Below are 25,154 nucleotides of genomic sequence, written 5' to 3'. Positions count from 1 at the left end.
CAAAGGAAATGTGCCTTTCTGGGGGGAAGCCTTTCCCGTGGTTAGGAAACATACAGAATACAAATACATGACTGAGGATACTCGTTTGTGTTGGATTTAAATCTTTGACTTGTACATTGTACAAAATTCATTATTAAACAACATCAGTGCGGAGAACATCTTCCTCTGATATCACAGCATTTCATAAGAGATTGATGCATACAAATTTGGTGAATGCATAATATAATTAAATACACGTTAGTGTGCATGTTTGTCTTCATCCTGTCTTGCCCTGATGTTACATCATGGATGGCCTAATGCTCTCACACTCTACACACTCTTTTGCATCGGGAACAACTCTCTCCGGGAACAGATCACACAGGGGGTTTGACTCTTCTTACTTTAGTTCAAAAAGCATAAGGGTTTCATAAGACTTTTTAAGTAGAAAATACACACAAATTTGTATTTTTAAACCATAAAAAATTTAGATAATCATGACTTTTCATGATTATGATGGTAATCTGTTCATGTAATTGTTTTTGAGAAAATGCAATTTAACAAAGGGATTAAATGTTCTGTTGACATGTTTGATCAAATCTGAGTCTTGTATTCAGGAACTGACTGTCTTGATCTGCAGCCGACTTCCTCCAGATGGAGGGAGCAGTTCCCCTGTAACATCAGCTTCAGCCCGAGAGTAGACGGCAGGATTTACAGGACCTCCGGGACAGACACTGAGGCTCCTCACTCCAGCAGCAGAGAGCTGAAACCACAAGAGACTCTGTCACCAAGCGTCCCTGATGTCGACACCAATCTGAGCTGGACCCAAAGTACCCGTACCTTTCCCCGTTTCTCATCATTCCACTCATCTCCACAGTAATCCTCCATCTTCACATTGAATTCAGTTAACTTTAATGTAGATATTTAGCCGTTTTGAGGTGGCTTCTCTTCTGCACCCACACAAAGCAGTTGATATAACTTGAACTAAAGTGTTCCTCGTTATTTGAATTTATACAATGCAAAACGTGCTGAATTAAATAAGACAATATAAGGAAGACCTTGGATGAACCATCTATTAATGAAAAGCGTTTTGGAGGCTGGGTGTGTGAGCAAGGAAAATGAGCCTGGCGTTTCTAAATTCTTTAGCCTCTCACTAATCTGGGCTGTCAGATAAAAATACCTCCTGATGGAAGGGATATGTCAGCCCATAGTTCCAACAGGAAACTGTGTGTGTGTGTGTTGGGGGGGGGGGGGGGCTTGTAGTAGGCTACAGCCTTTGAATATCTGACAGTGAAGTCAAATCCTGGCAAACATGGAATCTGAGCTGCATCCAGTGTTCACAGGAATCAACAGGCGACTATTACCCAGACTGCACCTGGGATAAGGCTGGAGGAAGGCTAGTGTACCTCTGCTCCTATTTCCCCATCTCTCCTTCCCTCCCCTCCTCTCTTCATGGAGCGTTAGTATGCTGTGCCACAGTCCATCGCCGAGCAGCCGCTGCCACTGTGTTAGCACACAGCGCACTGGGCTAATCACACTGGTCCAGACCGGTTTCTTCTCTTCCACTTCCATCTGACTCTTGTCATGCTGTCAAAAATGACCTGTTGTGGAAAATGCTTCAGGCGACAAAACATCAGCTAAAGTCACTTATTTTAGAATACATGTGTTGTTGCTGATTTTTGGCAGCCTTATTGCTTCCTATTTGGTACTTTACCAGCTTTGTTCAAATTTAAAGCCATAGTAGCGTCGTCTGTCTGTGTCAAGTGGCTGCCCACTGTGGCGTCACCCAGTGGAGGTACGTCTGAGGCCGACAGCACCATAAGAATGAGGTTGTTTCATGGGTGCGCGAGCGTATTGTCACATTTCTTCTAGAATGCTAAAGATGAAAGACAATCGACACAACATCCCAGGCATTTTCTATGGTTTTATACTAAAATCATATGATATATATTACTAATTAATATATATACTATATTAATGCTGCGTTTAATTTAATCTGGTTAGGGTTACGGTTTGTTGTCATTACCTATCAAAATGAAGAAATGTATTAGTTTAAAAAACAAATCATCACTAAATCTTTATAACGTCAACATAGGTACCTCTCTTCTTTCGTATTTCCACCATATACCAATTTACCAATATTATACCAATCACGCCGCGATCTCTTTGTCATGTTGTGACCCTACGACCGGCCACAACATGATAGGCACATAAACACATTGGCTTCGCTTTCACTGACTACGTCCATTTTTACATACAGTCTAAGGTCTATATATGCTGTCAGTCAGTTGGTCGGCCCACAACTTCATTCCAGACAGATATATCATTGTAACTATTTGGTGGAAAAAAAAAACGGCAAATTGATGCTGTGGCACACGTTAGCATGCTTACACACTAATTGAGTTAAACATCATGCAGTTAACTTCAGCACTGCCACCATGAGCGTGTTAACATGTTGACATTTGAATTTAGATCAAAGCAGCGTTTCACCCATGCTCAGAGAGACGCTGTATGCCTGTGGACTCTAAAATCCTGTTAGCATGTAGCTTTGCTCTCCCCTTAACACTCCCTGTGTGGCTTTTTCTAGTTTCCAAATAAATCCAAGGTTCGCTATCTAATCTGGTATGCAAGGTTGCTGTGTGTGTGAGCCTGGGCCTGTGTGGCACCGTGCCATTCTCGGCCTAAACCCTTTGCTACTCTGCGTCATCTACCACATCACATAGACTGGCCGACCTCAGATGACTTTGCAGACACACTCTGCAGTCTACCAGTCACGTGCGGATCTCTCTCCCTTTTCTCCCTGTGGTGGCTTGCTCTACTTCTGATCACAGCAACACATCTGTGCTGGAAATCTAAAATCCATGCCTGAGCGAGACAATCAGAGCAGTGCCATTCATTAGCAGGTGTTCGCAATTTGCCTTTTGGAAGCGCCGTTGTAAATTCGGTTAACCTCGGTCCATATTTATTGTAAAGATTGTGTCCCGGTAAATTGTGTTATTTGCCCATTTGCAGCTCTGCTAACTGCTCCCTAAAAGCTGCATTGATATGAGGGAGGCAGCAAGTCACAGAAATTCACACTCATGACCTCCTTCCTCCCTAAACAACCATCCCATTTTCTCTGCAGGACACTTATTCCTCTCTCTCTGGCAGCCATGATCTTCTCTGCAAGGCTCTGTAAATATCTGCCACAGACAGAGCAAAGTTAAACAAAAGGTCAAAAGTGATAAATTCTGCACTGGGTGTGTCGGTGTCTCAGTGTAAAACCTGAGAAAGTACCTTCATAAATCTGCCTCGGTGTATCATGATTTCATCAGCTAAGAAAGCAGTGACGTGACGTGCCTTCATTTTCTACTTCCATTCATTCATGAATTCATCCATTTCATTCAACACCTTCCTATCAAGCATGTAGACTGTTACTGTAACTATTAAACGGGTCCCCTCAGCAGTAATGATCCATGGAAGAACATTAAGCCCTCTCGCCGTAGTCCTCTAGGCTCGCTGGAGCTGTGTGCATTACACCACTGAGATGCTCGATTTGAACGAAGAGATATCATAAACGATATGCCGAAAACTATATCAATCAGCTCGAGAAGATCAGCATCATGTGATTTTGTGGGCTCCCATCATGCAGCGGGGGCTAAATTATGGGGTCACGGTGGGGTCAGGGCTGTACTTTATCCGCAGTGATACACTGTAATCAAGAAGGGGTCCGGAGAGCCGAGGCCCGGGGAAAATAAATCAAGCACATGGGCTGCAGCTGTATATACAGCGGGGTGGTGAACTGACACGCTAACATGCACACTCCCAAGTGCACGGTAGGACAGATAAACTGTAACTCATTTAACCAGGTACTGTATCATACACTGTCATCAGGTTGCACTTGTTCACAGATACAGAACACCATGCTCTCTGCTAATTCCTCCCATTAACAGTGACATTTAAAGATATCTCCCCAGTGCACAGCCGCCAGTGTAAAGTACCTTTTCATTAAGCTCTTATTGTGTGGGCCTCAGGGGTGAGGAGGGGAGGTGCCGGGGAATGTGTGTGTGTGTGTGTGTGTGTGTGTGTGTGTGTGTGTGTGTGTGTGTGTGTGTGTGTGTGTGTGTGTGTGTGTGTGTGTGTGTGTGTGTGTGCGTGTGTGTGTGAGAGAAAGAGAAATACCTTGTAACGGACAACAACTAAGAACCAAGTGTGGAGATAAAGATGGGGAGAAGAGGAGGGGAGGCAGTGATATATTGTCCAGATTCACGGGTCGAACCTCTTGTCTTTAAATCACACGACTCCCTGCGCAATGGCCATTACGCTGCCTTGCTACAGGGTCATATGAAAAGGCAGTGATACTGGATGCCACATAAGTAAATCACTACATGGATTTGTATGTTGGCCCTTCCCCTCAATCACTCTTGTTCCCTTGTCTCTATTCCTACTGCCTTTTCTCACACACATTGTTATTTCTGTTCCCTGTTCCCATGCAGCCATCTTGACTAGGACTAAGTGTGCGTGTGTGGGTAAATATGTCCCATTTTGAAAACTGCATGCTGTGCTATAATTGCTCCCTGTCAACGGCCACCTTATGTGACTTTCTGTGTCCTTGATGGACGTATGAATTGTTGCATTGGTCAATCAGGCCAGTGTGTTTTCTACAAAGTCTTAAATTGGCGGATTATTGTTGTACCTGTAGTTCTTAGGAAGCAATATTTGGTGTTCGTGAACTATTGGTCTCGATTTGTAACACACTGCTGGAGGATGTGTAAGAGCATGACCTGCTGACACACTCTGATGAACAAGTAACCCTCCTCTCCTACGTGCATCACATGAAGCATTACTTTCATATATTTATTTTTGTAAGCAATAGTTTGTCCACTGGGTACTTACAAGAAATCATATTCCATTGCAATACATTCTTGTAGAGCCTGTTTTACCTTTTTTTCTAATGCATAATTTTAAAAAAAAGTTATATGCCAAACAAATAGGGGGCAGCATATTACCAAGAACTTGGCTGTCCAATCTGATCTTTGTGATCTTGGGAGTCAACATCAGGATTATGAAAACTCACCTGACCAGCCTCATTTATCTGTTTAGGTTTGCATATCAGTTAACAAAGGTCAAAATCCTAAATTTAAGAAAAGATTACTCTCTTTTTAAACAGACTTTTTTTTCTCATTCACATTCCTGTAAAACAAGAACCCACCCCTGCATGTAAACACACGCACACTAACACACGCACACACACACACACAAACACACTAGTTAAATGAGAAATGAAAGATGGCATTTCCATCCCCACAGGATAAAACGGTAACCTTTCATCTGGACCACAACCCTGTCTGTTTCTATTGGCGACCAGGGTCCACATGTCCTCCGGTATCAGCTCAGTGAGGAGTGATCTCCCCAAAACAACTCAAACAATCACTTATTACTCGTTTGACTGACCTTCACAAAGTGACTGAGCGTGCTCTAATTTGAGTGAATTTGCTCTTTAAGTGGACGGCAGCTAGCAACATGACCGTGTGTGAACTCAAATTCCTGCGGTTTACCCCACCTTTGCATACCTCTCGACTTCACTCAGACAACGTGGCTGCATTTTTCAAGGACACCGGGTTCCATTCCTCCGCATCGACGGAAGTCTCCACAGGCCAAATTGAACACACTGTAATTACAGCATGTCCTTGATATTGCACTTTTTCAAACAGCGCTGGCTGCTGACACTGTGTCATGGTTGCACCTCCTTCAAATAGAAGACGTCCTTCGCGGAGATAAGACATGTTTTGGTTTAAGAAGCATTAGCATTAAGAAACTGGTTTTGTTTTTTTTACTTTGTTTCAACCATTTTCACAGCAGTAGAGATGGCTTAGCTCATTAGCTAATGTATTTGCAAAATGCGTAAAAAGAATATTCATGTAACAATTAAGTGGCTTTGTCCCTCTTCAATATTAGGGTGCAGTATTTTCAGTGTTTCATTTTAAAGTAATCCAACAGTATTCTGATTACATTCTTGTAAGTATGTAGTTTGTATGGGCGTGTGTGTGGAGGGGGGACTTGGATTGCTTTAATAAACCACTTGAAGACTGCCTGATTTAGCAGCTCTGGCAAGGGATGTTACCACTGTGGAGGCTGCTCAAGTGTCGGGAGAGCCAAAGAAAGCCTTCTCTGAATGTCATTGTTTCATCTTTATTTTTGGCACAATGGCCAAATGTGCTAATCATCTATCTTTACCATCGGGGGAGGTTGAGCAAAGAGCAGGAGATTAATGATGGCTTAGATAACATCATTCACGCTCTGAAGATGCTAAGAATATGATGAGAGTAGTTTAGATAGTCCACCAGGTGAAGGATGGTCCATCATCGCACAAAACCCAGCATTCATTCAATTCCAAACACAACTAAGAAACTATGGAGTTTCAACGTGTAATTACACTCAGTGTTGCTATTATGCTTTCTTATTTCTTTTTTTTTCTTTTTTACTTTACTGAATGGCTTTGATTTGCATGGTTCTTTTCCTAACATTAAAAATCCTCAACCCTTTCTTCCACTTTCACACATAGACTCAAGTATGCACAAAAACTCTGCAGGTTAATTAGACTGATCGATATCATCATAGGTGTGACAGAAGGTTTATTTGCAAGGGAAATGAGGGAGATGTAGCCTGTTTTTAAATTTCTGCCTGTTCACCACAGGAGGCCTCCTAATTGTCTGAGACGTACCGCAATTTTCAACCAATTTATTCCTGGCAGACAAAGTGTAGAGGCCACTCTTGGTTTTTTTTATTTGATTTTTTTTGCTCATGTTTTTTTTGAAGGTGTTTCTGCCTCTGGAGCTGTAGAGTCCATCTCTGATTTTAAACCACTAACACTGCCCCCATGGTCCTGTTACAATGCAATAATGATGATGATGATAAGCATTATTATTATTATCATTGTTGTTTTTACTATACATCTATGTGTGGAAATTGTATTGTGCTGTTGTCTTTCATCTCTTTTCTCTCTGCCTCAATATTACTTCAATTAATTTCAATTCAATTCACTATGCTCTTTGCACATGAATGTCAGGTAAACAATGTTGCCAAAGTATCAAGGATAACACAATTTAATAATGATGAAATGTTCTTTGCCACTGTAACCAAGTACTTGATCATGGGGGGGCTGGCTTTTTTGTTTTTTAGATAATGTAAAGAGTACGGTTTAGACTTGCACTACATGAAACGTGCCCTGAGATTATACTTATGTCATAATTTGGTGCTATAAAAATCTAATACAACACTTTCCTGCCTGCCACAATTCTCATTTCACTTTCCTGATAAGGCAATCACTGTACAATGTACAGCCTCATTACACCTTGTCGACAAGCTCCTACTGTTGCCATTATGTACAGTGGCTGTACGCTAACTCAAAGCAACGCTCCGTCTCCAAGGTGACAACACATTTACATTGTAGCCATGGACACCACATCTATCACCTTGTGCATGGCGTTTCAGTGACTTGCAAATCAAAGAGGAATCACTCAGTAGGATGTCAGGCAGGCTCAACCATGTCTCTGACGAACCCAGCAAAAATGCAAATTTAGTAACTCTTGCACATGCAGAGATAATGTCACAGCACCGGCCATAACACAGGTTGACAATGACAAAAATCAATGTGTATCAATAGCTTGGGTTCTGTATGAAAGCAAAGTGCAATTTCTCATTTTATCAGTGGGAACCGTGGGTGTCTTGTTGCTTCACATGCTGCTGCTCTGGTGTCCCTGGGAGGCCAGTGGGTGCATGGCATGAGGTGAATGATAAGCATGTCCCTTGGCCTGATGATATGATATTCCCAGCCAGGTCATCGAAGTCACTGGTCGTCCTATTGCAGCTCTGACTCTGTATTATTGAGCTCGGGCCTTCCAGCTGTTTAGAGTGCTATATATCAAGTAATGGAGTCGTGAGATATACGGAGAGGCAGAGGGAGGAAACAGAGTGTGTGTGTGTGTGTGTGTGCGTGTGTGCAATAGATTTTGACTCACATGTCGAAGGTAATTGAGTGGTAGGTAAGAGAGAGTGAACTTGCCGGCTGTCAGTCTTGTAAGCGGAATCCATCAGAATGCACCACTCCCTAACCTACAGAGGTTTGTGTGTGTGTGTGTGTGTGTGTGTGTGTAAGTGCATGCATGTGTGCATGCTCACAGGTGCACGTGCCAGCCATATACTGCTCCCTAATGCTGCATCTCCTTTTTAAAACAGTCTGGATACTGATATTGCTCATGAAGATGGACATAATTTTCTAGTCATTGTGTCCAAGTAGAAGAAATTCTGTACCACTTCTTCCTTCTTTAGTTTCAATGGTTTAGTTCAAAGAAACCATTTTCTCTTCAGACGCTGTTTTGCAAGACAAATCTTACTTAAAACATTTTCTCACCAACATAAACAGAACTTAACATTTGCACAAATGCCAAAACATTTTGTGTATTTTCTTGTTCTGACACAAACAACAGTGCTACATCGCCCCCGGGCTGATGGAGGTTATCAGCTGTAATTCTGAAAAGGCAGGGGCTCTGAATGGTTTTCATCGATGTCAAATACGCCTGAATATCAAGTCTGCAAATTAACTGGTAGATTATTGGCAGGCCAACCACAGTATATAGATTATTCACATCTTTCTGCTGAGATAAAAACTTGTTTCCATACCTACAGTATACGTGCGGTTATCATACGTTATACAATGTTAATCTTATGGATCAGAACCACTTCCTCCACAGTAGCAGACCTATCCTAAACGACAGATGCTGTAAGGCTCATTATTGCACTGTCAGGAGTTCTCCCTCAGGAATGATTGATACACATTAACCATATGCTCTAACACAGACTATAATTTAGATGTATACTGGCTTAATTTTGGAAGCTTTATCTAGGAGAATAGAATGACACGCTCCATCTCAGGGTTTTGATGCTGACTTAGACGCCCCAGAATCAAATCAACGAACCTCAAGGACAAAGCTGAACGGCCAACAGCTGCGCTAGCCTGCACATAATCTGTCTGTCTCCTCCAAGGTCACGCTGAGAGCAAGATTTTAAATACAGCAAAACCAATGGCCACACATGACAGAGAAGGGGGGAAAAATCAACATACAGTACGATATTCAAACGTGTATTCGACAAACCTTTGATATTTCATATTTTCTGTGTCATGTCTTTATTTTCTGATTCGTTCCATAGAGGATTGCAGGTGAAGTCAGTTTCAGATCTAGCCGCATCAATCAATCTAGCCAAACCCTAATCCAAATCCATTCACGTTTGTTTATTTTGCTGAGCTCACGCTGTGCAAGCACTTGTCGGAGCTCTGGCTTAGTTATCCTCCCAGGTAAACAGGAACTGAGGTGAACGTTGTGTGCAGCTTGACATGCTGACATTTCTGCTCTTCGCTGTTCTTTCATCGAGGGACATTTGTCTCGGCATCCTACCTGTCGGCAGCCGAGGTCGTTACAGCTGTAACATCCACAATTCGATTTTGTAGTGTCTGTTGTGACTCCACTAAGCAAATTATCAGCATTAAGAATACAGTAATACTACTAGTAATATTTACTAATTGATAATACTATAACACAACATTTGCTTTGTTATGCATGTTGACAGCTTATAGCTACAGCTCCCTGTTTATAATATAACACATAACAGTTTATTAATCCGGAGCATCCACTATACCAGAGACTTCAATTTCATGAGTTCGATTTTTAACTGTTAAATAAACCATCAATTTTATGGATTATCTTCTGCCTCTTCCATAGAGCAGCATCTGGTGGACAAAAGTCAAATAGCACATTTATTATATTATATTTTATAATATTTTATTATTTTAACACCCCGTGTCTTGTATTATATATGTATTACAAAATATTATAAGAATATTGGTGATGGTTGCCTCTGTCTGCAGCACTGTTTAAATTTACTTTTGCAAAAAAAACTAAAAACACAGGTTTTCCGCGGAACCATTGTTCTTGTATCGAGCAGAACACGGAACACATTGAGAGCTACACCAGCACGGACCAGCCAGCTAGCTTTGCCGGTTGCTGCCTCCAGTCACTCATCCTGGCGTTTTTTCACCCGTGAACTCTCTGTGATCCAGTTAACTGCCACGAAGCCGAACGACAGTGACTATGTTGTCTGCGTGTCTTCGTTGTATTTCCTAAAGATTGCACAAATACAGCCGAGGCCCCTTAAAAATGAGAGGAGGGTGAGTATGTGAGGCTGCCCTGGGTGGCTAGCAGTAGCAGCGCTGCTAGCAACAACCATAAGCGAGGATATGTAGCTAGCATTTTATTTTATCTTTTAACTGAGCTAACTCGCTGCGAGACAACGTTTCGTGTCGTTCGAGTCGATCTTACTAAGAACGGTAACGTGTCGCCCCCGCTGGTGTTCACAGCCTGAAGATATTCTTCTGACACGGACGTTGACGTTAGGTAACGTTAGCTAGCTAGCTAGTTAGCTAGCTAGTTAGCTAGCTAACGTGAAAGCTCCCCAGATGTTAGCTGTCTCAGCTGGGCAGCTGCTGCCGCCAGCTCTTCAGTCTGGGTGGGGTCCAGACAGTTATCTCTTTTATAATATTTATAAATGGATCCTCACTTCTTCTCTTTCTTTCTTTCTTTATACCACCTGCCCTAGCGTCTTCCAGTCAGTGGTGTTTCGTCCTTGCGTCAAACAGTAACACTACTGCTTGATATGTGCTCGCTACATCTGTTTCCAACACCTGTTTCCAACACCTGATTAACTTAAGTTTGGACTTCATCAACACTTGAAGTCCACTTGGTCTGAACTGTCTGAACCCGTCTGATTTAGATCATCTGGGGTAGGTAGGTAGGCACAGGGGTATGATTTCTATCTGTTAGTGTGACAGAAGTGATGGTTGCCTCTGAAACTACCAGTCACGTTAGTCAAACGGTGTTTCGTGGTGTGTTACCTTGAACAAAGGATGTAAATGTGTTGTACAGTACCTGAATTTAACTGAGTGATTGAATCAGTCAACAAACAAATTACTTTTGGTTATGTTGGCATTCAGGTCATGGGTCTTACTTTTGCTTCGATGGGAGGCTTTCATTACGATTCAATTGATTTCTTTTATTGTTGTATCTATCTACAGTGTTTGATGGAGGTTTGATTAAATCATGCAGCATTGTATGAGTAGATAAAAGTTAACAGGTGGCAAAGGGAAAATATGAACAGCATAAAATGCCATATCTATATTCCCAGATTCTCAAATTTGAGTATTGATTTGTTCTTTCAATTAATGAAGTTACACATTGACATTTTAGTTTACATAAAGAAAATTTGGGGGTGAATCATAGCATCTAAATATTTCTGTATTTAATATCTAAATATTCTTTCTCTGTGTGTCCCTCTGGATTGACAGTGTGGTGCTTTTGTGACTCAGCTCGTGTGTAACCATGGAGAAGCCCTGGAGGCTGTGGGGGGCAGTGGAGCGTTGTACCCTGGCACTGGTGTCCTGGTCCTGGGGCGCCTGTCGGGTCTCCCTTTTGGCCCTCATCCTCACCTTCCACCTGTATGGGGGATTTTTCCTCCTCGCTCTCATCCTGGCCTCTGTCGCAGGCATCCTCTACAAATTTCAGGACGTGCTCCTCTACTTCCCCGACCAGCCCTCCTCCTCTCGCCTCTATGTTCCCATGCCCACGGGAATCCCACATGAGAATGTGTACATCCGCACCAAGGACGGTGTTAAGCTCAACCTCATTCTGCTTCGTTACACAGGAGGCGACACGCCCTCTGGAGTTGCCCGAGGCAATCAGAGCAGTCCAACGTCCTCTGCTCCGCCTACCATCCTTTATTTCCATGGCAATGCGGGCAACATTGGTCACAGGGTGCCAAACGCCCTGCTGATGCTCGTCAATCTGAAAGCCAACGTTGTGCTGGTGGACTACCGTGGCTATGGAAAGAGTGAGGGTGAGCCCAGTGAGGATGGGCTTTACCTGGATGCAGAGGCCACATTGGACTACGTCATGACCCGTCCAGATCTGGACAAGACAAAAGTGGTACTCTTTGGCCGCTCATTAGGGGGCGCTGTGGCTGTGCGCTTGGCATCAGTCAACCCTCACCGCGTAGCAGCCATCATTGTGGAAAACACCTTCCTCAGCATTCCCCACATGGCAGCGACACTCTTCTCCTTCCTACCCATGCGCCTCCTGCCCCTGTGGTGCTACAGGAATCAGTTCCTGTCCTACCGACAGGTGGCGCTGTGCCGCATGCCCTCGCTGTTCGTGTCTGGTCTGTCAGATCAGCTGATCCCGCCGGTCATGATGAAACAACTGTATGAGCTGGCGCCTGCACGGACTAAACGCCTGGCGATCTTTCCAGAGGGGACACACAATGACACGTGGCAGTGTCAGGGCTACTTCGCCGCTCTGGAGCAGTTTGTGAAAGACCTGCTGAAGAGCCACGCCCACGAGGAGAGCAGCCAGCCCTCGGCTAGTGTCACCATTATCTGAAGGTGGAGGAACTGCAGACTGCAGGTTACGGGCGGGATGAAGTGTAGGAAATTGATTGGAGGGTCTTTATTGATTTTTGGAAAGAATGTACATTTTCTATCCTTCTCCTTTTCTGGGTTATTTTACTTTCTTCTTTCTGTAAATTTAACATATTTGTAATTTAAGAGCAGGTAATGGAGCCCACGAGGGGATCTTTTGTGTTGCAGCGATTAATGCATGTATTTATGACATTTTATGAATGACTCCAGACTAGCACACATACCCACACTGCAAGACAAGTCACAGTGCTGAAAATAATGAAAATGACAGATAACTGTTGCACACAGTGAAACCCTATAAGGACCATGTTTTATGAAAATACTATGAGATATTAAATTAAATTATAATATATAAAATGAGACACTGATAATATGTAGGCCTATACTGTATATATATATATATATACATATATATATATACAGTAAAAACATACAATGGTTAATTTGTTCTTCTTGACCTTTTTGCTCAAGTGTAAGCTAACAACAGCAAGACTTGGAGACCATAAGGACGTTTCCTCCCCTTCCCTTTGGGCCAGGAACATTAATATTGAGTTCTCGCAGCAGCTTGACATTGTAGTGATTAATATTTATATATTCCCTTGAAAGATTTGATCTGGCACATTAGGTTTGGAAAAGACATTGTGATGTCGAGTAACTGTTTTCAGTCAAGTGTCGACTGAGATGAAGTGGTCACTTGTCAGTAAGATAAGGTGACATGCTTGATACTTCTGGCTTTAAAAATAAGTTCTTCACATCTTGTTTCCTTTCAGACTGTGTCTGTTCCAGTGTGATTGGTGAAGATGCTGCAAGAAGTTCTCTTCTGTTAAAACACAAATAGCACACAACATAAGAGTTTACTCTCAAACGGGCTCGAGTCCCTTATTGAGAAGTTTTGGCTCTTGTATCAGGAGCGTTTGCTCCACATGTGGTTTGTTATTTAATGATGGGTTCAGCCTTGTTCAAATCTAGCGCAGCACAATATTACGTATCTTTAAGTTCACTGAAAGGGTTGATGAGAATTCTGTTGATAATGACCTTGAAGAGATACTATGCAAAAGCAGAAAGCAGCTTAAGATAAACCAAATGGGTATTTTTTCCAATGTTACGTCTAATGAGTAGGAAAAAAATCTACTACTCCAGAAACACTGGCAAATGCCAACTAAGTTAAAAGAAAATAAGATGAACTTTAAAGATACTCGTTATGTTTGTCTAAATTAGACTCCTGAAGCCTCATAATAACTTAAGCTAAACTTAAGAATAAATTTTAGCACCGGAAGAGGACTGCGGATTTTGTCTGCCCCCTTAAACTAGTCACACTCGGAAGGAACTTCCGAACAGCGAGTATGGACACAATGGATGATTTCAGTGACCAATGTTGAAATACGCTAGTTTTGAAAAACCCTGAACCCGTCTGAAGAACTTAAAAGTAAAATGTGATCTTTTTTTAAAATAAAAATCAGATAATGTAACTATTCGTTAGTTATTATCACCTCGCTCCATGCAACGGCAAAACGGCTTTACTCACTCGGAGGGCTTTAAACGAGTTGACGAACCTTCCTCGCATGTCTTCCACAGGGACGAGAGCGAAGAGCTCGACGGTTAAAACACTGTTTTCTGCTCCTGCGTTCCACATGCAGGCGAAGCCAATCGATTACTCTCCACAGATCTCTCGAGCCATATCTGATGCTGTTTGTCAACAGAAATGCTTAACAAAGATTTTTACACCAAAAGGGCCAACATTTGCTTGTGTTGGCACCAAAAAATGGACTTTAGGCTACTATGAATGTAAATCGTGGTCTTAAATTAACTGCTGTGCTTTATGAGAAATAATTTAAGGATGGTATTCTTTCCCTTTATGTGTGACACTTTTCCGACACTGGCCAGTATCCAACGATTTTTGTATTATATCAAATCCAAAATCGGATTTCAGTTTAAAGATTTCTTTTAATCCCATTAAATATTTTGAGTTCAACGTTGTGCAACTGGAGCACAAACACGTCAATATATACTCATTACGTCTCACACACTTTGCTTTACACACTTCTGCTGTTAGTTTGCCTTTGTGCCATTTCTCCATTCAAGAAGATATGTGGCAACTTTCTGTCATTCATTTATTTATTTGATTCATTGTTTTGGTAACTGTCCGAAAAAGCAAATCAATAATTAATAAGATTGTAAGAGTTCTTGTCCTCGCCAAACGTGTTGTCCAACAACCCCCCGTTGATAGAAAAGAAATGAACGTAAACTGAATGTCTTTTCATTTTTTATTTCTGAAAATAATTTGCCGACTCCTGCAGGAATGCACTATGGAACATATTTTTTGTATGTCCATATGATTGTGAATGATTGCTCTTACAAGTGTTGTCGTAATTTGGAATTTTGCACACAAGCTGGAAGGTGTTTGTGTTAAGTTTTGGCAAATCGATGTAGTGAACCTGAACAGTGTTGACATACTTTGTGTACATCTGCCACGACTGGAGACACGTTGATGTGGGATCTGAACAGTTAAGACATCTGAATGATTCATCTTTACCTTTAGTATGAAGCAGTCAGTTTTTTTTCTCCCATTTCTGTTTCTTTTCTATTTCCAAAACAATGTTGACAACTTCTTTTGTAAGCACACATTTTCACTTTCTATTTTCTGTACTGTAACATGCAATAAATTGATACATTAAAGTCGCTCGTCTTGTGGGATTGTGTTGTCTGTTTGTTTTTTTAAATGTCACATCTTGTCACCTGACTTTTTTAATATTCTGAGAATCGTGGTTTGTTTGTATTTCTGTTATGTTGCCTTACAGAGTTGAAGTAATTTTTAGCAGCACTTCCTTTTTTCTCAGTGTGTGTTGACACTTGTAGTTGTCTAATTCAAATGAAATGTCTCCTCTTTCTAGTCTGACTGACACCACTCCGAGTCCTTCTCCACTACACTTGTCACTCAGCTCAACAGTCCTCAACGTTCCCTTGTCTGAATGTGGCGACGATGCGTTGCGTTTTATCATTTGGAAGGAGGCAGATGGAGAGAAAGGAGGGAAGAGAGAGACTTGTTGTGGTGGCTGGTCAGGCAGGAAGTTGAGTGTGGTTAGCTGAGCGGAACTATAGAGGGGAAGCTGGTTTTTGTTTTTTTTAATACACTGCATATGTTCTGCGTAGTTCTGACAAAAGTGAAACCCGAGAATAAAACGAGTCAGTGGGGCATATAGAGAGGAACAAAGGTAAAGCAGGAGGCTCCAGGAGAAACCTTGACCACGGACTTCTGGGCCAAGTCTGTCAGAGTAGAGCCCCTCGTAGTTCAGGCGTGAGACCCGTCATGCTGCCAGTGTGAGCTCTCGGGAGACTGCATGGGACCCGCGATGGCAGTTCTGGCAGGTGTGAAGCCTGGCACTGGACAAAGGGCAGGTGAGGGGAGGCTGTCCTGGCCAGTTTTCCTCCTGACACTGGCCGCTGTCACCTCCTCCTCGCTCTCAGCTCTGTCCATGTACCAACTGATGGCTCTCAGGGCGGAGGTGGAGGGACTCCGATCCGAGGTCAGCCGCAGGAGAGAAGAGGGTCAAGAGGCCAAGCATGGAGGCCAGGTGAGAGGCAAACTATCCTCGGGGACGGAACAGTAAAAAAAACCATCGGCACAGGGCTGTGAAGATATTGTACCTTTTTTTTACCTGCAGCTATTGTGTTGCTAAGAGCTGAGTTGTGTATGTGTGCACAGACTGAGAATATCAGTTGTAGGAGAAGCAGCCAAGAGCCGATTCCCCAACCCGAGTCTCAACGTGCTTCCAGCCCTGCCCGGAGAAGGAGGACGGCGACCGGAGCAGAGACGCCGGGTAAGACAAAGCACCCGACAGTTAGCTGGAAACATTTGTGATATGAATTGTTTGGTTCAATTAGAAAGAGACGAGTTCAACGTGGTTGTAACTGTCCTCCGTACATGTTTGTCAGTAGTAGAACGTAAACTGACGGCCAGCTAAACTCCGTTCCATAACAAAATGCAAGTCAGGAAGTTAGCATCTCAGCTCTCAAGTTTAGTGGCTTTCCTGTGCTGTCACATTCCTGTAATTGAAAAGGGGTGAAAACTATAAAAGACAAAGAATATACACAAATTATCGTATTTTTTCAGTAATATATTATATATTAAATATATATATTATACACATTATGTATTATAATTTGTCCTTATCGGTTTGTCCTTAAGGAGAGACATCCATGGAATAAGCAGTATGCAGACTGCAGGGCAACAGATGACAAGTTTTAACATTTCTAAGTTTCTCCTTTCTTTTTCTTCTTTTCTTCCAGTTTCTCAGCCGTGCATACAGCTGCTGGCAAACAGCAGCAGGAAACCCTTCAGGAAAGGTACAGTATGGCCTGGCCTGGTCCCTGATAGCTTTATTTGAATTTTATTCAGTAATCATTTATACTTTATTATTTAAAACTGTTTCCTGTTTGGACTTTGTGAGTGGATACACCCACAGCCTAATAAATCCAATTCAGTCAAACGTGATTTCACACTGAAAAAGGATGTTAACACATATGAATCGACCCCAAGCAACGACTAAAACACACATAGGTCGACTGCCGGATTTGGATGTTTAGCCTTAGGTGCTACTTTGAAAAAAAATGATTTTCCTTTTTTGTTCTGATCAGAGTTTGACTCGGAGCCTCACACAGGTATCCCGTGGCAGGCCGGACTGAGGAGGGGCTCCGCCCTGGAGACAGACGGCGACAGCATATTAGTCAGAGAGGAGGGATTCTTCTTCGTGTACAGTCAGGTCAGACTGCTTGTTGTCGTTCTGTAGTTTTTCCACAGGGAGGTGCTGCTGCTCTGTCAGCCAATCAACTGATTTTGACATGGGAGCCGTTTGTCCCCATATAGTGCATAAGGAAGGGTGTGCTCCATCTGATGCTTTACCACCCATGCCGGTTCCTCACCCCCTGGATTGAACCCAGTGTCTCTGGTTTCCACAGGTCTACTACATGGACAGCACCTTTGCAATGGGCCACGTGGTGATCCGGAGGAAGAGAAACGTGGTGGGAGACGAGCCTCAGTATGTGATCCTGTTCCGCTGCATCCAGAACATGAACCCTGTCGACCCCTACAACACCTGCTACACAGGAGGTGAGCCGTTGGCAGCTGGTGGGAGCTCAAACAGCGTGCTTTCCTCTTGAGTCAAGCTCAAGTGTGTGTATGTGTGTGTGTGTGCCTATGTAATGGCTGCACACTTTTAGTGGGTCAGTGGTTGGGTATTGGTGATTGATAGAAAATGCCTCTTCAAGGTCTCATGTGCATCCCGCAGGCATTGTGAAGCTGGAGGTCGGCGACAACTTGGAGCTCCTGATCCCCCGTTCCACAGCCAACGTGTCGCTGGAAGGAGACGGCACCTTCCTGGGTGCTGTCAAACTCGCTTAGGTGTGTCACCTCACTTCGGATGCTGTTGTCAAGGAGAAGACAACAGCAGCTCGGGAAGCTCGACTTTGGATGTTTGAGAGAAGAAGAACTCAGGAAGTGGCCACTTCTGCACTGGCTGAATGACAGACGGTTTGCCGGCCCAGGCTGAGTACACATGAAGGGTCATGATGAGTTGACGGCATAGTGGTTCCACTTTATACATACATACGATTGATATTATAGCGCTATTATGTTATTTTCTACCACACATCAGGACGAAATATTGTAAAAACTGCCTGAATTAAGTAATTTTTCCTCTAATATTCACAAACACATGGCATCGTCTGACTTGAAGAGCATCGGTTACTTACTCAATCTTATACTTTTAAATGCATACATCACTATTTGTTCCATCTGTAGCATTACTGTACCATTGCAATATATTTTTTCTCATATGCTTCATTGTTTTTGCTTTCATATGAAAACCAAGATTTGATCTTTAGTTTAAATTGTCTAAAATTATATGAAAATTCCACATTAAAGTGAGAGATATGGTGAAGCAATGACATCATCTGGAGTCCAGGTTGTTGTTCCAGTTGTGGCCACTAAGAGGAAAAAAGGCACCAAACAAACTCATAAAATTCAAGCTGAGCAAGAACAGTCAACAGTAAGTAAAAGAGCATATACTGTAGAAAGATCATAATTAAATATAATGTTTCGTTGCTCTTTAGTAGTATCATATTGTGATGACATCATATGAACATTTTGTCATGTCATATTTCGTAAACATCTGCTGCATTAGTTAAACATAACATCTAATTACATTTTTAAAACTTATCCACAAAATAATTTAGTTTTGTCTTTAGGCATAACAAGAAGAAAAAGAGCAAACAGCATTCAAAGTCTATTTGATTACTTTACATCATTTTGCATGAATCTGACAAAGGTTGTGATGATATGATTGATTACATGAATGCAAAAATTCCACATCTGAGGATGACTCGCCCACCACGTGTTTCTGTGTACTTGTTGATGAGTAAAAATGAATAAAAGACACAAATACCATGACTTTTTTTCTTAAATATTGAAAGGACATGAAATCAACACATTCTCCGCTAATGCTACCGGCTTGTTGCTCAGGGCATGAAGCCGAACTGCCGACTTCAACTCATATTAAGATGAAAATGATCAGTGACGAAATGTGTAGAAATTCTGTCATAATTAAACATTTGTTCGGTATTTTGTTTGGTTTCATCAGCCTGTCTTAGTTTACTTGACCTCTCAAAGCGACTCTATTCTACTCAGTGTTTATTGTAACTCGTCTCATTTTGAAGAGATTGATGTAAAATATGTTTTTGCACTGAGATTTCCCAGCACCTGCCATGCTCTCTCTCTCTCTCTCTCTCTCTCTCTCTCTCTCTCTCACACACACACACACACACTTATACACACACACTCACTCACACAGCCTTCTGTCTGTTGGGGCAAAAAGTTAGACAAAGCCCAGTGGGTGGTCACTCCTTCACCAGGCATTTTGCCCTCGGAGTCATGGCTCCATTTGACAAGAAGAGAGACTGAAAGGGGGGGGGGATAACGTCTGGAGTAGAATTCTGGGAAAGAAAGATTTCAAATGGACTTAATGGATAGCAGTAGCTATTAGTGGAAGAGTGAGCAGGCAGAGAAGAGCGAGAGGGGAGAAGGCCAGAGCCAGGGTACTACAGGCATGGAAGTCAGAGAAGCTCGTTGACGATCTGGTACACAGAGCAGGCGGCTGTACAAACACAAATCAAGGAGGAAGAGGAGGAGGAGGAGGGCTTAAGAGAAGAGGGGAGCGGAGCACAGACCCCTCCTATAAATGTGTCAAGCATGATGCTCACCCCCCCCCCCCCCCCCCCCCCCCCCCCCCCGGGGTCAGAAATGTCTTTGTGTGGTGCCATAGAGACGGCTGGTGTGTTGGCGGAAGCTGATGTCATTGTGGGCTCGGCTCTCAAAAGAGAACCAGCATCTGACCGGAGAATCGGGAAATGGGACCTGCTGTGTACACATGCTGACACTGTGTGTAGTTCACACACACTGAAACACAGAATCATATTATTAAACACAAAACACAGACATTTACACTATACGCAAAGACAGTCACACTATTTATTTTAATAAAGTATTTTTCTTAACACAAATCACCTCCTGACAAAAAAAATGGTTGCCATCCTTACAATATATGACATAGGTCTGTAATGTGTAAAGGCTTGTCTGTTTTTCAAAAAACACAAAGCAAACTTTATTTTCATTGTTGTTGTAGTTTATTTTTAAAAAGCCATTTAAGACAGTCACCACTGCAAAAACGATTTGTATCTGCAAGATATAAGTGGAATAACCTTATGTCTTACTTTCCATTGGAATATTAGTAAATTTCAAATGATATACTGTATATATGTTGATTGTTCGTGTGGTCGGTAAATGTAATGGAATAATCCGTTCCAGTCCTTCAGATCAGTGGTTTCCAATCTTTTTTGTCAGGACCACAACCTCAAACGACCCCTGCACTGACGCCGCCCATCGAGATCCAAGTGATCAACTTAAAAACCAGATGCTGTTTATTAAAAATTGGATATCGTTATGATATTGATCTTCGCATAACTGAACTGTCAATGTTTGGGGTTTTGGCCAGATTTTTTATTATTTTCAGTGCTAACCCAAGTGGCAGATGCTGGGTGTGTTAAACCTACCTGCAGCTGAGTCAATATGTAGATATATCAAAAATCGCAATTTCAAATAAGTTGAGCCACTCCAAAATCTTTCCACATATCTCATTGCAACTGCCGGAGTTCCCCCTCGGGGTGTGAGTTCCCCTGGTTGCGAAACACACTGTCTCAGAGTCTGGCTCCTTCATTCTCTTATTTTTCAGGCTGCATCACTTGTCCTCAGCTGCCCTTTTCGTCTCCTCCCTCCTCCCTCCCTCCCGGTTTGTGAGCGTCGGGACAGGTCTGACTGATGACAGGGGCTAAAGGTGAACCCTGAATCCTGATTATGAAAGCCGGCATGCTCTGTTTAAGCGGCAAATCTCCACAAACACACTCCGACATGCGCCGCAGCATTTGTAGACGAGCTGCACATTTGTACATGCACATAGACACACACACGTGCACCTGCATATGAACTAGATACTAACAAATACAGTATACTCACATCATCTTATTACACTGCAGTGTACTACACAGTTCCATGTACATACTCCGAAAATGTAGGGATTACTTTGATCTGCTGCAGTCAGCCCAAAGTAATCAGGCTGATCCAGAGCCCTCTAGCTGAACTGGCAGCAGCACTGCGTGGATTTCTCATTCAAGTGAGGATTTGATTTATCAACAAACAGGATTGTGCCATCCGTTACTCTAAACTCCAAACACCACTCTCTGCGCGCGCCACGCTGCAGATTTTTTAATCGATTCGGCTTGAGGAGACGCAGAGTGGTTTTGATCTGAAAAAAACGTGACTGACCGAGCAGAATGAGAGGTTTTTATTTGTTTTTAACGGCGTCATCGTTTGAACGTGTCAAGTTTTTTTCTCTTCTCGGACTACATAGGTTCTGTTGGAATACGAGCTGATCTATTATTCATATGGTTCTGCCTCTGGCCGCAATCAAACCAAGATTGAAAAGGCACTCGTGCGATCTGCGCGTGTGCAAGAAAAGTAAGAGCAGATTATAAAGCTGAGTCTGATGAATCTGGCTTTTTTTCTGGTCCTCCTCTCAAGGACATCAGCCTATTACAGATGAAGAGAGGAAAAACATCAGACAGACACACACACACACACACACACATCTCTCTCCATCTCCAGGCTCCCACTCTCTCTTGGCACACTCACAGATGCAGCAGTTTTCGTCTGGGTTTATTCTTGTTCTACATTATTTACTTGTTTATTATGTATATTTGAATAAATGCAGTTTTTCGTTGAAGGGGAATCAAGATGCTGGTGCACTAGCAGCGCTGTGTTTTGAGCTTAATGCTCTGTAACTAGCGTTCCTGTAACACATTGTATGACAAGGAAATCTAAGGAGATTATCATTGGGATATATCATCAGGGTACCTGCACAAAATGTTGTTCCAATCACAAAGTAGAGACATTTCACTGGATCAGTGAATAATGTAACCTGCTGATGGATGAAGGTGAGAAGTCAAGGGCACACCAAAAATCAGTCAGATGCATCCTCTGGGGAGCAAGAATGTCTGCCCCAATTTTCATGGCAATCCCTCCAAAAGCTATTAAATTCATAAAAAATAATTTAAATAGGAAAAGATAGGGCATCATCAGACTAAATCATCCACTGGGGACCGTGAATGTCTGCACGAAATTTCATGGAAATTCAAAGGAGCTGACTTTTGACCTTTTGGATATTAAATGGCATTTTGTCATCATTTTATCCCAAAAGACGTTTGTCAATCTCTCATAATCAGCGCATCAGTTCTTGGGTTAAGATTATTTTTGTGAGGTAATCTTCTAGCCCAAGTGAACGTTTGTGCATCAGCAATTCAGCGTCCAATCAAATAGTGAAACAAGTTCACAATGTGTAACGGTGTTGAATAATGGTCAGAAAAGGGTTTGTTGCAGATCATTATGACATCAAAGTGAAGTTGATATAAGATCTCATCACTTGGTATGTTGTGTGTGGTCGTAGTGATCTTGACCTGTCACCTTGGACCACGAAAATTCTAATCATCCTTGAGTCCAAGTGAAGGTTTGTGACAAAAGGGATTTGTCAGGTTACTTTTGAGCACCAAACTTTTAATCAGGCCATCCCTGAGTCTAAGTGAATGTTACTTCCAGATATAATAAAATTTCCTCTTGGCATTCTTTGTAAATCACAGTCATAAAATGTGGGGTCACAGTGACCTTGGTTTTTCATTTTGGAGACTAAGTGAGCGTCTGTGCCAAAATATGAAGACGTTTTCTATAAACAGTCTTGAGATATCACATTCAAGAGGCCCAAAAAATGTGAAAATGTGTTTTGCGAAATCACAGCGACTTCGACCTTTGACTAACAAGATCCAATGAGTTTATCTTTGAGTTCAAGTGAACGTTCATAGCCAATTTGAAGAAAACCTTGCGGCGTTCCTGAGAAATCACAATCACAAGGGTGGGATGGACGGACAACCTGAAAACCTAATGCTTCCGACTCCGGCCGTCTGCAGCATGGATGAATACAAATGAAAAAGAAATAGAAATTTGGCCACGAGAGGGGAAAAAAAAGACCATTATAAGCCATCGTCCGCTGTTTGTGACGAGGTGGGGTGGAGGACGGACTCAAGGGGATGAGTGAAGAGCAGTGAGAAGGCATGTAGTTGGGAGGAGCAACATCTGCTCGGTGCTGCTTTGTTTGTCCCTCTGTTTTCACTCCGGTTTCACTTTTTAGTCAATTGTGCGAGGGTTGGATTCTCCTCCCCCTGACACAGACGCACAGCGCCAACACACACACACACACACACACACACACACACACAATGCGAGTGCAACAGAGAGCGTGCATGGAGTCCTGGTGTCAATCATACCCACCAGCTGCTTGTGGGCTTCTGATAAGCAGGAGTAATTAGAGATTTTAATTTTCTTTCCGCACACAAACACACACACACACGCACACGCACACACACACACACCCTTACTCACTCTCGAATCTCTCTCTCCCTGACTCCTGCTCTCTCTCTCTTTCAACTATACTCCCTCTTCATTCAGCCAAATTGCCCCCCCCCCCCCCTCTCTCTCTCTGATGGGATGTCAGGGGTGGATTCTAGCCTATGGGTGTCGATGTAGTGGGAGCTGGGAGTTGATTCCTCCCCTGTGCTCTCTGGAAGTCTTTCAACTCTTCCAAAGCAGCTGAGACCAGAACGTCTCTTCTTCGTCACACCGAGAGCTACGGGGAGATGTTGCAGTGAGGTAAGGTGCCACTTGTCTCCTGTTTGTCTGCGAGTTTTCTCTTTGGCTTTGAGTGAGTTCACCTGTGAGCTTCGGTCGCAGAAGGCCTGATCGCACACCGCGGGCAATTTGTTCTTACACTGTTTTTAAATGCTTCATCCTTTACCTGTGTTTGTTTCTATACCTGAACAAATATCTCAATATCCATCAAATGTCGGCATCTGTCTACTTCCATTCAGGTTTATATATTTTCCAAGAAAAATGGAATCGCTTTCTCTTAAATTTGCATTATCTTTGTTCACTGCTTGTAGACGGTCCATTGTTTCTTTCCCTTTCTTCCCTTCCTGCATGCTGTTGTTTGCCCTGTGATGTTGCATGTGTGCCGGCTGGCAGCGCAGAAAAGGGAAACAGGTTTGTTGGCTTGTTCACTGCACACACACACACACAAACATGCAGCCCTCCAAAAAGCTTTTGGGGGACTGGGTGTCAGTTGGGAATCGTCCCAGTTTCAGAGGACCTTGGGTAGCTTTCACCCAAATGCGGTGTAGTTGTGAGATGTGTTCAGTACCTGTCTGTGTCTCAGTGTTTAGACAGAGAAGAGTCGAAAGGCAGGAGAGGTAGAGACAGAAGAAAGAAGTAAGGGAGGGAATTAGAGACGGAGAACAGAGCGTAGTCGTGGACATAGAGAAAAGAGCAAAGAGACAGAGAGGAGAACAGATTCCACTGGCTGATGTGACAGAATGTAGCTGAGTAACACACAACAACATAAAACTCTTCTTTTGTTTCATGGGAGCTCGCAGATGGGCTCATTCAGATGCCTATGAGTCTGCATGCTCCTGTGTGTGTGTGTGTGTGTGTGTGTGTGTGTGTGTGTTGGGGGGGTGTTGGTGTTAAACCCTTGGGATGACAGGATGCAGAGTGGTGACTGTTGAACATCATGTGGAAAAAAATCAATCATGGTAAACTGATGTACAAGGAGGACCTGCCATTTCATTCACTTAATAGAGTGTGTGTGTGTGTGTGTGTGTGTTACTGTAAAGTTGGCTGTAGGTTAAGGTCCGGGTTAGGGTTAAGGTTAGGCCGATTTGTTGTGGTTACAGTTTTTGTAGTGGTCTCCTGGTATTGAATGTAAGTCAGTGTGATGTCTTCTGAAGTCATGGAGGCTGGGACTGCTGCACTGGTCTTTGGATGTAGCTGGCAAGAAAGTGATATCTGAAATCTGTAGTCTGTCGGTCTGTGTCAGGACGCAGCCCACTCCCCTGTGCTGCGGTCAGCTGTTGAGCCGCATGGTCTCAAGACTTAGTCACCAGCCTCCCTTATAATTATGGGTTGATTTATGAGCAAGAGAGGACGATGACGACGAGCACGATGAGGAGGGGGGTCTCTTTTCCT

At 42.9% G+C, this 25,154-nt stretch overlaps 2 protein-coding genes across 3 annotated transcripts; both read left to right on the top strand.

Moving 5' to 3' along the window:
- Positions 1–9,976: 9,976 nt before the first annotated feature.
- Positions 9,977–15,175, top strand: abhd13 (abhydrolase domain containing 13). Its single transcript, XM_035604188.2, has 2 exons — positions 9,977–10,180; positions 11,354–15,175. The coding sequence occupies exon 2, from the start codon at positions 11,388–11,390 to the stop codon at positions 12,441–12,443; it is 1,056 nt and encodes a 351-aa protein (XP_035460081.2). The 5' UTR covers positions 9,977–10,180; positions 11,354–11,387; the 3' UTR covers positions 12,444–15,175.
- Positions 15,176–15,523: 348 nt separating this feature from the next.
- tnfsf13b (TNF superfamily member 13b) lies at positions 15,524–18,926 on the top strand. Of its 2 annotated transcripts, none has more exons than XM_035604509.2 (6): positions 15,524–16,053; positions 16,185–16,299; positions 16,769–16,825; positions 17,141–17,241; positions 17,438–17,588; positions 17,767–18,926. In XM_035604509.2, the coding sequence occupies exons 1-6, from the start codon at positions 15,820–15,822 to the stop codon at positions 17,877–17,879; spliced, it is 771 nt and encodes a 256-aa protein (XP_035460402.1). In that variant the 5' UTR covers positions 15,524–15,819; the 3' UTR covers positions 17,880–18,926. The 2 variants fall into 2 exon arrangements, with proteins under 2 accessions (XP_035460402.1, XP_035460400.1); XM_035604507.2 differs by having other exon boundaries at positions 15,532–16,053; positions 17,117–17,241.
- The last annotated feature ends 6,228 nt before the right edge of the window (positions 18,927–25,154 follow it).

This window comes from Scophthalmus maximus, chromosome 14 (genome assembly GCF_022379125.1).
Source record: "Scophthalmus maximus strain ysfricsl-2021 chromosome 14, ASM2237912v1, whole genome shotgun sequence".
Classification (NCBI taxonomy): domain Eukaryota; kingdom Metazoa; phylum Chordata; class Actinopteri; order Pleuronectiformes; family Scophthalmidae; genus Scophthalmus; species Scophthalmus maximus.
The sequence above is the reverse complement of the archived record's forward strand: the minus strand, read 5'-3'. Positions and strand labels throughout refer to the sequence as shown.

Coding starts and splice junctions, on each gene's coding strand:
- abhd13 (XM_035604188.2), top strand. CDS start 11,388: ATGGAGAAGCCCTGGAGGCTGTGGGGGGCAGTGGAGCGTTGTACCCTG.
- tnfsf13b (XM_035604507.2), top strand. CDS start 15,820: ATGGGACCCGCGATGGCAGTTCTGGCAGGTGTGAAGCCTGGCACTGGA. Junction 16,826..17,116: donor CAGGAAACCCTTCAGGAAAG/GTACAGTATGGC, acceptor TGTTCTGATCAG/AGTTTGACTCGGAGCCTCAC. Junction 17,242..17,437: donor TCTTCTTCGTGTACAGTCAG/GTCAGACTGCTT, acceptor TGGTTTCCACAG/GTCTACTACATGGACAGCAC.